Source organism: Chiloscyllium plagiosum, unplaced genomic scaffold (genome assembly GCF_037043375.1).
Source record: "Chiloscyllium plagiosum isolate Xiang-an unplaced genomic scaffold, Cpla_swu_hap1 HiC_scaffold_6, whole genome shotgun sequence".
In the NCBI taxonomy this organism is placed as follows: Eukaryota; Metazoa; Chordata; class Chondrichthyes; order Orectolobiformes; family Hemiscylliidae; genus Chiloscyllium; species Chiloscyllium plagiosum.
In genome coordinates, this window is record NW_028270144.1 from 48,807,829 (window position 1) to 48,820,056 (window position 12,228).

A 12,228-nucleotide genomic window follows, 5' to 3' on the forward strand; every position below is an offset into this window, starting at 1 on the left:
CAGAGCTACAGATCATAGGAGAGGGTAGTTGTTGAATAGGTAGAGATAGAATTCAGAGAGTCTGTCAGGAAGGATACACAGTTAATAGGGCAAAAGGATAGGTTAAAATATGTCTTCTTCAATGCAAGCAGTATCAGGAATAAGAGTGATGAACTTAGAGCATGGATCAGTACTTGGAACTACGATACTGTGGCCATAACAGAGACATGGATTTCACAGGGGCAGGAATGGTTGCTGAATTTTCCAGGGTTTAGATCTTTTAAGAAGAACAGGGAGGGGTGTAAAAGAGGAGGGGAGGTAGCATTGTTAATGAGAGAGTGGTGCATCACAGCTGCAGAAAAGGAGGTTGTTGAGAAGGGTTGGTCTATTGAGTCAGTCTGGGTAGACAGAAAAGGAGCAGTCACTTTATTGGGTGTTTTCTATAGACCCCACAATAGCAGCCATGAGATGGAAGAACAGATTGAACAGTTTATCTTGGAAAGGTACAGCTGTAACAGAGTTGTTGTTATGGGTGACTTCAACTTCCCCAATATTGATTGGAACCTCCTTAGTGCAGATGGTCTGGATGGAGCTGATTTAGTTAGGTGTGTCCAGGAACGATTCCTGACTCAGTATGTAGATAGGTGGACTGGGGGAGGCCATATTGGATTTGACGCTAGGCAACGAACCAGGCCAGGTGTCATATCTCTCAGTGGGAGAGCATTTCGGTGATAGCGACTCCAACTGCCTCACATTTACCATAGCCATGGAGAGGGATAGGAACAGATAGTATGAAAGATATTTAATTAAGGGAGGGGAAATTATACTGCTATTAGACAGGAGCTGTGGAGTATAAATTGGGAACAATTGTTCTATGGGAAATGCACATCAGAAATGTGGAGGCTGTTTAAGGAGCACTTGTTGCAAGTGTTGGATAACTTTGTCCCACTGAGACAGCCAAGGTATGGTAAGGTGAAGGAGCCTTGGATGAAAACAGCAGAGGAGCTTCTTGTCAAAAGGAAGAAAACTTACTTAAGGTTGAAGAAGCAAGGATCTGGCATAGCTTTAGAGGATTATAGGGTAGCTAGGAAAGAACTCAAAAATGGACTGAGGACTGAGGGGGCATGAAAAAGCTTGGCAGGAAGGATTAGGGAAAACCCAAAGGCATTCTACACGTATGTGAGGAATAAGAGAATGATCAGTGAGAGGGTAGGACCAATCAGGGATAGTGGAGGGAATTTGTGTCTTTCGTCTAAAGACATAGGGGAGACCCTAAATGAGTTTTTTGCTTCAGTATTCATGAGAGAGAAGGACCTTGTTGATAGTGAGAACACCATGGACCAGGTTAATAGGCTTGAAAGTTTTATATTAATGATGTGGATGTGCTGGAAATTTGAGACTGGATATATCCAATGTTAGTAGGGGAAGCGAGGAATGAGATTGCTGTGCCTCTGGCGATGATCTTTGCATCCTCACTCTCCACAGTAGTAGTACTGGATGATTGGAGGGAGGCAAATGTTGTTCCTCTGTTCAAGAAAGGAAATAGGGAAATCCCTGGGAATTACAGACCAGTCAGTCTTACGTCTGTGGTAAGCAAGGTACTGGAAAGGATTGTGAGATAGGATTTATGACTATTTGGAAAAACATAGTTTGATTAAAGATAGTCAGCATGGCTTTATGAGGGGCAGGACATGCCTCACAAGCCTTATTGAGTTCTTTGAGGATGTGACGAGACAAGTTGACAAAGGTCAAGCAATGGATATGGTGTCTATGGAGAAAGTGAAGACAGCAGATGCTGGAGATCAGAGTCAAGAGTGTGGTGCTGGAAAAGTCAGGCAGCAGGTCAGGCAGCATCTGAGGAGAATGATGTTTTGGGCATAAGTCCTGACGAAGCCTCGCCGATTCTCCTGTTCTTCGGGTGCTGCCTGACCTGCTGTGCTTTTCCAGCACCACACTCTTGACTATGGTGTCTATGGATTTCAGTAAGGCATTTGATAAGGTATCTCCACGGTAGGGTGGTTCAGAAAGTTAGGAGGTATTGGATACAGGGAAATTTGGCTGTCTGGATACAGAATTGGCTGGCCAAAAGAAGACAATGCGTGGTAGTGGATGGAAAGTATTCTTTGTAGTTTTATAAATGACTTGAATGAAGAAGTGGAAGGGGGAGTTAGTAAGTTTGCCGATGACACAAAGGTCGGTGGTGTTGTAGATAGTGCAGACTACAGCCAGACATTGTCAGGATGCAAAGCTGGGCTGAGAGTGGCAGATGGACTTCAACCTAAATAAATGCGAAGTGATTCATTTTGGAAGGTCATATTAGAATGGTGAATACAAGGTTAACCAGATTCTTGCCAGTGTAGAGGAACAGAGGGATCTTGGGGTCCATGTACATAGATCCCTCAAAATTGCCACCCAAGTTGACAGGGTTGTTAAGAAGGCATATGGTGTTTTGGTTTTCATTAACAGGGGGATTGAGTTTAATAGAGGGAGGTTTTGCTGCAGTTCTATGAACTGTGGTTAGACCACACTTGGAATATTGCGTCCATTTCTGGTCGCCTCATTATAGGAAGGATGCAGATGCTTTACAGGTTGCAGAGGAGATTCACCAGGATGCTGTCTGGGTTCAAGGGTGGTTGAGTGAGCTAGGGCTTTTCACATGGGAAAGAAGAAAGTAGAAAGGTGACTTGATAGAGGTGTACAAGGTAAGGAGATGCATAGATGGAGTAGACAAAGACTTTTCCCCAGGACAGAAATGGCTTTCATGAGGGACCATAATTTTAAGGCGATTGGAAGAAGCTATAGGGGAGATGTCAGAGGTAGGTTCTTTATGCAGAGAGTGGTGGGTGCGTGGAATGCACGGCCCTCAGTGGTTGTAGAGTCAGAGACATTAAGGATATTTAAGCAACTGCTGGACAAGCAGATGGATAGCAGTAAATTGAGGAGTGTGTAGTTTAGGTTGATCTTAGATTAAGATAAATGCTCGTCAAAACATCGTGGGCTGAAGGGCCTGAACTGTGCTGTACTGTTCTATATTCTATGTTCTAAATTCAAATTACAGCATCCCTTCCAGTTATTATGGGAGGGCTCCTTCAAGCGAAAAGTGATTGAGTGTGGATTAGGATTCCATATTTCTGGCCTAATTTGAATTCACCTGTTCAGTAAACAATAGAAAATTTATTGCATTATTGCAATTATTTATAAATTATGTAACTATGATTACAGAGATCATTAAGCTCACACAAACTTCTGATTTGTGTCCAACAAGGTCATTCTTTACCCTGACCAATTTTTGTGGCACAACCACAGATGCTGGTCCTTACTGCACTCAATCAAGTACAACCCTTTCATATGTACATGCAGCATTAGACTTCCCCTTTCTTTTCTCTTTTTAAATCCAAGCATTCTCATTTCTTTTTTGAAGATCATAAAATACCTACCTGAAAGCAGGCCACTCAGCCCATCAAATCAACACTGGCCCTCAGAAAAGCATTCCCACCTGTAACCCTGTATTTCCCTTGGCTAACCCACAAATCCCTGGGCAATATGGGCTATTCTACACTATAGGCAATCTAACATGGGCAATCCACCTAATCTGTACATCTTTGGACTGTGAGATGAAACCAGGACCTGGACGAAACCACACAGACACAGAAAACGAGCAAACTCCACACCTGAGCCTGGAATCGAGCCCGGGTCCCTGGCGCTGTGAGGCAACAGTGCTAACCACAGATCCACCGTGCTGCTCAGTAGAAATCTAACTGTTATCCTTTTTGAATTCTAATTCTTCTTCTGCTTAATCTGTTTTGAAACTAATTGGAGCTTGGTCTATCAGCAGTTCATCTAGACTCCTCACAACAACATTCTTTTCTTCCTTCAGCTTCATGTGCTGAGACAGTTTATCAACTATCTCCATCTTCTTTAACTGCTTATTTTAAGCTGAACCCCATTTTCTCTGCTACAGCCTTGAAAACATTTTTCTGGCTGTTTCAAGGCAGAAAGAAATAACATTTTCCTTTCTATAAAGACCCGAGAATCAAAGATATTCATTGTGATTCCCGTGAATACAACAAATGTAAATATAAAGTCCTGTCTGTTTAAATTCTGTAAGGTTTCAGCAACTACATCTCACAACCTAGTTCACGTTCCCTTTATTTCGTTAGATGAGGACATGACTAGCTATTTAATTAAGAGTCAACCACATTGTTGTGGGTCTGGAGTCACATTTAAGTCACACCAGTCAAGGTAGGCAGGTTTCTTTTCCTAAAGGACATCAGTGAACCAAATGAGTTTTTATGACAATTGACAATGGTTATATGGTCACCATTAAGCCAACTCTTTTGCTGAATTGAAATATCACCAGCCGCCATGGTGGGATTCGAACACAAGTCACAGAATATTAGTCTAGCATTCTGGATTACTAGCCCAATGACATTATTATTGCATCACCTCTGCCTCCTGTAAGTTGATCAAAGACAAGTCTCAAATTTTATTAAAGTTCCCATGAAGACCGGAACAAAATATTCTAATTATCCAAATGATTTCCATGAGAAAATGAATGAATGAAATCTCCTATTTGATAACTTTTGCTTTAAGAATAAGCAAAAATTAAAACAGTTTAAGAAAAAATAAGTTAAGATAGTCTCTCAGATAATCTCCCAACAATCTCACTGAAAGTAGCCACACAAGTAGATACGGTGGGAAAGAAGGTATATGGCATGCTTGCCTTTATTGGTCAGGGAATTGAGTACAAGAGTCCAGATGGCATGTTGCAGCTTTATAAGACTTTGATTAGGCCACACTTAGAATATTGTGTTCAATTTTGGTCATTACATTACAGGAAAGATATGGAGGCTTTGGAAAGCGTGCAGAAGGTGTTTACCAGGATGCTACCTGGATTAGAGTGTATGAGCTGTAAGGAGAGGCTAGAAAAACTCAGGTTGTTTTCTCTGGAGTGGCAGAGGCTGAGGAGCAACTTAATAGAAATATGTAAAATTATGAAATGCAAAGATAGAATTTATGGTTAGAATCCTTCACCCAGAGTTGAAATGTCTAATACTAGGGGGCAAGTATTTCAGGTGAGAAGGGAAAATTCAAAGGAGATATGAGGGGCAAATGTTTTATGCAGAGAATGATAGAAGTCTGGAACGTACTGCCAGGGGTACTGGTGGAAACAGATACAATAGGGATGTTAAGGGACTTTTAGATAAGCACATGAATATGCAAGGAATGGAAGCATTTAGACCAAGGGCAGGCATATGTGATTACTTTAATTTGGCTGAAGGGTCCATTCTTCTGCTCCACAGATCTATGTTCTATATTTTCAAGATCCTGGATGGAGAATGCGTGGGGTGAGAAGGTAGTAGAAGATTGAAAAATAATGTATTTGACACTCTATTGATGAATGGACAGAAGGAAAATCTTAGTAAACTACAGGCTGGTCAGTTGCCAGTAATGGTTTCAAAATAGTAATCAGTGATTAAAAATGTCAGGCCCTGGGAAAGGATTGTGTTCATTAAGGAGAATCAGCAAGAATTGCATAGGCAGTTTCTTTAATTTGACTAATTAAATCTTTTGACACAGTAACAGAGAAAGTTGATGAAGGTGAATGAAAACAAAAGAACTGCAGATGCTGTAAATCAGAAACAAAAATAGAAATTGCTGGAAAATCTCAGTAGGTCTGCCAGCATCTGTGGAGATAAAGCAGAGTTAATGTTTTGGGTTGAGTGACCCTTCCTCAATAATTTTTGCTAACAATAGGCATTTAGGAATTTTGAACTAAGGTGGGAATCTGGAGTAAGGTTGCAGATGAACGGTTTGAATGATGGAACATCTTCAAACTGTTAAAGGTTTACATTTGTTCTTAAGTTCCTATTGTATATTTTGCAAGCATGTAATCCCTTTCAAATCTTGTTTTGAGCTTCAGATTGTAAAACATATTCCTTGAGCCATTCTGTTATTCTCCAAATAAACAGAAGACATACTGCTGAATGGAATTTGATTATTTTAACAGGTGCAATACCGAAAGGGAATAGTAATCAAATAATCCAACACATTAGTGTAAGATTCATGTCAGAACTGCAGTTATATAGCTTCTGATATAGCCTCCATGTCACAATTATTCAACCACTGTTTAGTAAAAATCAACATGTCACAAGAGATCATTCAAATTTTTTTTATATACCTTAGAAGCAGTTACACAGTGATATCTATAATTAACATTTAATCTATAATGAATTAAAAGGCATGTTGGAAAGAACAGCAAACCTGGAGCAGAGTTGGTCACTCTCTATCAATGTACATACAACAAGAAAAGTCATAGTTTATGGGTTAAACAACTTTGCTGTTACATGTTTGAATATATGTGTAACACAGATATTTATTGTCCACTGGATTGTTTGAAATTTCAGTTTAGAAATATCAAGTGCAAAGGTCAACACACAAAAATACATCAATTCTTCCTTTTAGACTTTGAAAGCTTATCACAGATAGCTGAATAACAAAAGAGTGAATACCTGATTCCATTGTTGCCATCATGCCAGGCGATGTTAAACTTAAAGGGGGTTTTGTGCTTGGTTGGATTACTGGACTCTGGAGTCGAGGTTTAGGGGACGATGTCCATCCAGGGGAAGGAGCTGGAAGAGCTGGCGATTTGAGGTGGACTGGGGAAGTAGCTGCTGACCGAATAACTGAGGGAGACTTGATGGATGCTGCAGCCACTTGGCCAGACAGAATGCCAGTCAGCTGAGACGGTGTCTGTGGGGACTTGAGGTTCGTTGATGGCGAACCAACAACTGGGGACTGCACCTGTCTAATTGTTGGCGACTTCAAAGAATTCATCCCTGGAGAGCTTGCCTGGCTAGAAACATTCAAATCTGATGGCTTACGGCCTAGACCTCGTGGAGCTTTGTGAATCACATTGATAGTGCTCGGATTAGTGGAGACATTTGGAGGTAGTGGTGGTATGTGACTTAGCCTTGCATTGCTTCCTGTATTAGTTAATTGCTCAGAAACAAACTGATCCCTCGGGTTTCTTATTGCTCCTGGGCCTTGAGAGGTACCAGGAAGTGGAGGAGATCCCATGAAATCTTGTGATTGACCACTGAACTGGGACGGTAAGATTTTCGGCTGCTCAGCCAACATTTCTCCATTGTTTGATTGCCTTATTTTCATGTCATCTCCAGGACTCATATTGTGAGGTTGGCCTGTTCCAGATCCATGCTTTTGTGACACTGTCTGAGAGTTCATGCTCACTTCCAGGTTCATGTTGACATTCATGTTCATGTTCATGCTAGAGGACATCATTCCAACTTCCATTTCTCTGACTGGCCCTGACTGCAATGGCAACCCTTTAGGATCAGAAAATTCCATTCCGATAGGACTTGGAATGCCTTCTCCTGGTAACCTGGGAAAGATGTTGCCATTTGCAGGCTCCAGATGTCTTTGTAATTGCAACAATCTATTCATTTCCATTCCCACTCCAGGGGACATTCTTAGCTGCTTTTCAGGCAACTGCTGATGAAATAGATCATCTTGCATGTTCTGAGGATTCGGGAATCTCACCGCACGACCTGCCCCACAAAAGAGTCCTGGTCCATGAGAGAAATTTCTACTCTCTGTCATTTTTGGCATGTCATCTGGCCAGTTAACACCTGGGAGACCAAGTCTTGGTGCTGGATTTGGGCCGCCAGCAGAGTCAATGTCCGGATTCAACATTCCTGTAAAGCTGGGCATTCTCTGTAACCGATGTCCATGAATCCCTGAATGGTGTGTTCGACCTCTGGGATGCATCGTATTTGGAGGATTCACTCCTTGAAAAGATTCCGATCCCCCAGGAACCCACCCTTCTCCAGGGTTGATTTGATAAGGTGGTGGAGGCCCTCCAATTATCCTCCTTGGGCCATGCTGGTGCATGAGGAGGTCTTGTACTGTCCTGGGGTGAACAGTCTGCTCCTGTTTTCTCCGTTTCTCCTCGTAGAACTCTTGCTGCAGCTTTAACCAGGCTAATTGTTCTGGAGTCATATGATCCACAAGCTCCTGTCCCACTTGCGAACTCATTACATTCTGTGGTGGCCCTCCATCAGCTGGCTGGAAAACAACATCGCGATGACCTGATGTCCCAAAGGACCGAGCCTCTGGCCGAGAGCTAGGCAGTTTTCCTACACTCGGTGACTGTGAAATCATGGATTTAGCAGCCCCTTCTGGCTTTTTAGATGGAACTTCATGCCCTGCAGTGTTCTGCATAGGACAACTGTCTGAAGTTCCTGCATGTTCACTTTCAGGAAAGAGCATTCTCTGAATGTCACGCAGTGTTTGTAATGAACGCTCCCTATGCTTCAACTGTTCTTGAGACAGACCTTCTGGATTTTCTCCAATATTCAATGTACTATCTGGCTGTGCTGCCTCCTTTGGCTCATTCTTTGACTCAGATTCTGAGCTATTTGTTGGTATATAAGCATTTGGCGCCACTACAGTGGGTGTTTGGTTACTGGGTACAGAGTTTCCACAAGAATCCTCAACAGATAAGGGTACAGAATTTTGGGGACTACCATCAGGAAACACTTTATTGTCCACGCCTGCATTGTCCTGATCAATAGTCTCATGGGAATCAACTTGCTTGGATATCAGACCCTGCTGTGATTGGTTCTGTAACATTCTTGTGGTATCTTGCTGGTTTTGTTTTTGCTTCTGTCGTGTACATGATTGTTGATGAGTTAGTGAAGCAAGGCAGTGAGCAGATAATTGTTTATTTTGCTGTAAAACACAAAAGTGAAAAATTGAATTTAATTATTTCAGGACAAGGTCAGTCATAGAGTCATAGAGATGTACAGCATGGAAACAGATCCTTTTGTCCAACTTGTCCATGCTGACTAGATATCTTAAAATTAGTCTCATTTGCCAGCATTCATATCCTTCTAAACACTCCCTATTCATATACTCACTCCAGATGCCTTTAAATGTTGTAATTGTACCAGCCTCCACCATTTCTTCTGGTAATTCATTCCATACATGCACCACCCTCTGTGTGAAAAGGTTGCCCCTTAGGTGCTTTTAAATCTTTCTCCTCTCACCTTAAACCCATGCCCTTTAGTTTTGGACTCCCCTACACTGGGGAAAAGATTAGATTCTCTACAGTGTGGAAACAGGCCCTTCGGCCCAACCAATCCTCCAAAGAGTAACCCACCCAGACCCAATTCCCTCTGCACCTAACATTATGGGCAATTTAGCATGACCAATTCACCTGACCTGCGCATCTTTGGACTGTGGGAGGAAACCAGAGCACCTGGAGGAAACCCACGCAGACACAGGGAGAATGTGCAAACTCCACACAGACAGTCACCCAAGGCTGAGAATTGAACCTGGGACCCTGGCACTGTGAGGCAGCAGTGCTAACCACTGAGCCACTGTGCCACCCAATAAGCCTCCTCTAGCCCACTTGGCTATTCACTCTATCCATGCCCCTCATAATTTAAAAATATCCATAAGGTCACGCCTCAGCCTCCAATACTCCAGGAAAAATAGCCTGAGGCCAGTCAGCCTCTCCTTATGTCTCAAACCCTCCAACCCTGGCAACATCCTTGTAAATCCTTTCTGAACCCTTTCAAGTTTAACAACACCTTTCCTATACCAAGGTGACCAGATGTCAAATAAATATAGTTTGTTATCAATAGATAGCAGTCATAGGAAAGAGTCCTGAGCATAGCAAAGCACAAAAATCAGGTAACATAATTAAATGAATTAGAATAGCGTAGGGATAGCACTTAGACACTATAGCAGATCATTGGCATGCAACATATACACTCAATGGACCTTGCTTGAGGATATTTGTGTTGGTATGTGGAATCTTAAATTTCATTCTAGAACCTTTATTTTGTTTGTATTTCCCATTTAACAGTAATTTAGTGTCTATATTCTAAATTTCAGCTTGGCTTAAAAAGGAATATGCACGATCTCCACTAAAGAGCATATGAAACTAGTTAATTAAAGATATTTCTTCAACAGTGGTTTTTCGACCTGGAACTGCGATAACCTGGAGCATATCAACAGAGACATCTCAATGTAACACCTCAGGATTGCACCAACTGGGAGCTACAGGATGATAATGTGATCTAAGGCAAAAAGTCTGTAGGAGAAAGTGAGGATTGCAGATGCTGGAGATCAGAGTCGAGAGTGTGGTGCTGGAAAAGCACAGCAGGTCAGGCAGCATCCAAGGAGCAGAAGAATTGATGTTTTGGGCATAAGCCCTTCATCAGAAAAGTCTGTAGTAAATATTGCAATTTGACGGCTTTTGACTTAGATTCATTGAGCTGGAGGCCAATTTGCAGAATTGCAATACATTAGGGAAGAGGAAATTTATCTGTATACTTTGTAACAAGAGGTAGTCACATTTACTAGAATACGGTCTTCTGCTTTGATCAGTGGTCCAGGATAGTAGAATACAATTGCACGTGAGGCAGGTAAGGCAACCCAGAGCAGCAGTACAGGGGTCTTAGACTTTGCAATTCAAAAGGTTTGAGGCTCTATTAGCAACATAGAATTCAGACATATGGGTTGTCTGCCCCGTGACAAGGTTTAGGACATTTGCTCAGGAATAGAGAAGAACTTAGAGTCGGAGGAGTGACATCCTGCTGTCATGCTCCATGTATACACCAATGACATAGGTAAAACTAGAAAGATGTGCTGCATAGTCAGTATGAAAAGCCAGTTCCAATGACTCAACCTGATTATCTGCTGCACCTAGCTGCTAGTTTTGTGCATACTTACTCCCATGTCCCTTTATGTTGCAGCTTTCTGCAGTTTTACCTCATCAAATATTTAAGAGAACAAGACATTTACAAAGCTGGGAAAAAATGAATGGCTGTCTTTGTTAATTAATGATGGTATTAGCACAATGGAACATGAAGTATAATCTGGACAAATAGAAAGTCATAGAGTGACAAAAGAGGAAGGCAGATTATTATCTGAATAGTGATGGATTAGGAAGAGTGAGGTGCAATGAAACCTGGGTGTCCTTATATATCAGTCACTGAAAGTAGCCAGGCAGGTACAGCAGGGGGTGAATAAGGTAAATGGTATGCTGGCTTTTGTATTAAGAGGATTCAAGGACAGGAGCAGAGATATCTTGCTGCAATTGTACAGGATCTTGGCGAGAACATTTAGAAGGATTGTTTGCAATTTTGGTCTCCTTACTTGATGAAGAGTGTTCTAGCTATGGTAAAAGTGCAACAGAGGTTTATCAGACTGTTTTCTGGAATGACAAGACTGAAGAGAGGTTAGATCTATTCACTGGAGTTCAGAAGAATGAAGGGGTAATTTCATAGAAACCTATAAAACCCTAACAGCAATAGACAAGATAAATGCAGAAATTATATTTCTTATGACCATGAAGTCCAGAACTAAAGGTGACAGTCTCAGGATATAGGCAGGCATTTAGGACTGAGAGGAGAAATTTCTTAGAATGGGAAATTTACGACCATAGAAAGCAGTTAAGGCAAAACATTGAATGTTTTCAAGAAGTTAATTATAGTTCTTAGGGTTAAAGGGATCAAAGGGTATGGGGTGAAACAGGACCTCAATCAGATGATCAGTCATGATCATAGTGAATGGCGAACCTGGCTCAATGGACTGAATGGCCTACTCCAGCTACTTTTTTTTTCTATGTTTCTATGTTAATAGAGAGGGATGACCTAATTTCAAAAAACAAGAATGTACAAGGATAGGAGCAGTGAGATGAGATAAAGGGAAGAAGTCACTTGTGGGAGTGGTGGATCATAATTGTTTGAATTCTGCATTTAGTCTGATGGAGAGAAAGGTTAGTACAAAACTAATATTTAAAAATTTGATAAGGGCAAATATGAATACATGAAAGCAGAGCTAGCTAAGGCAAAGTGGCAAATTAGGTTAAAGGATAAGTTTTCATGATCCTAGTTGATGTTAGTACTGAATGAGTTAGATCTCAGAATGAAACATGGCTTGGTAGACCATAAGTTTCTTTTTCAGTTGATGACTGTGGTGGTCAGTCATTGAACAAACCCAGACAAGGTTCCCAATGTTCTATGGCAGAACTTCACAGATTTACTAAACAAAAGAATAATGAAGAAAATATAAAATAAGACGGTTTTGAAAAGTCTGAACATAAACAGCAAAAGAGTTCATCCTTTTTCTCAGCAATATCTTTCAGAAACACTTTCATACCTTAACTCATTAATTTAATTTTATTTAACTAATGAGTTTGCAAGTATTTCCTATTAG

The 12,228-nt window shown here is 41.3% G+C and overlaps 1 protein-coding gene across 9 annotated transcripts in view; it reads right to left on the reverse strand.

The window, feature by feature from the left end:
• bcl9 (BCL9 transcription coactivator) overlaps positions 1 to 12,228 on the reverse strand; it is a 253,860-nt gene that overhangs the window by 38,372 nt on the left and 203,260 nt on the right. For all 9 annotated transcript variants that reach the window (XM_087987985.1, XM_087987989.1, XM_043691452.2 and 6 more), the window contains one exon: positions 6,492 to 8,730. In XM_087987985.1, coding sequence (XP_087844111.1) covers positions 6,492 to 8,730 — 2,239 coding nt within the window. The remainder of the gene's footprint in view (positions 1 to 6,491; positions 8,731 to 12,228) is intronic.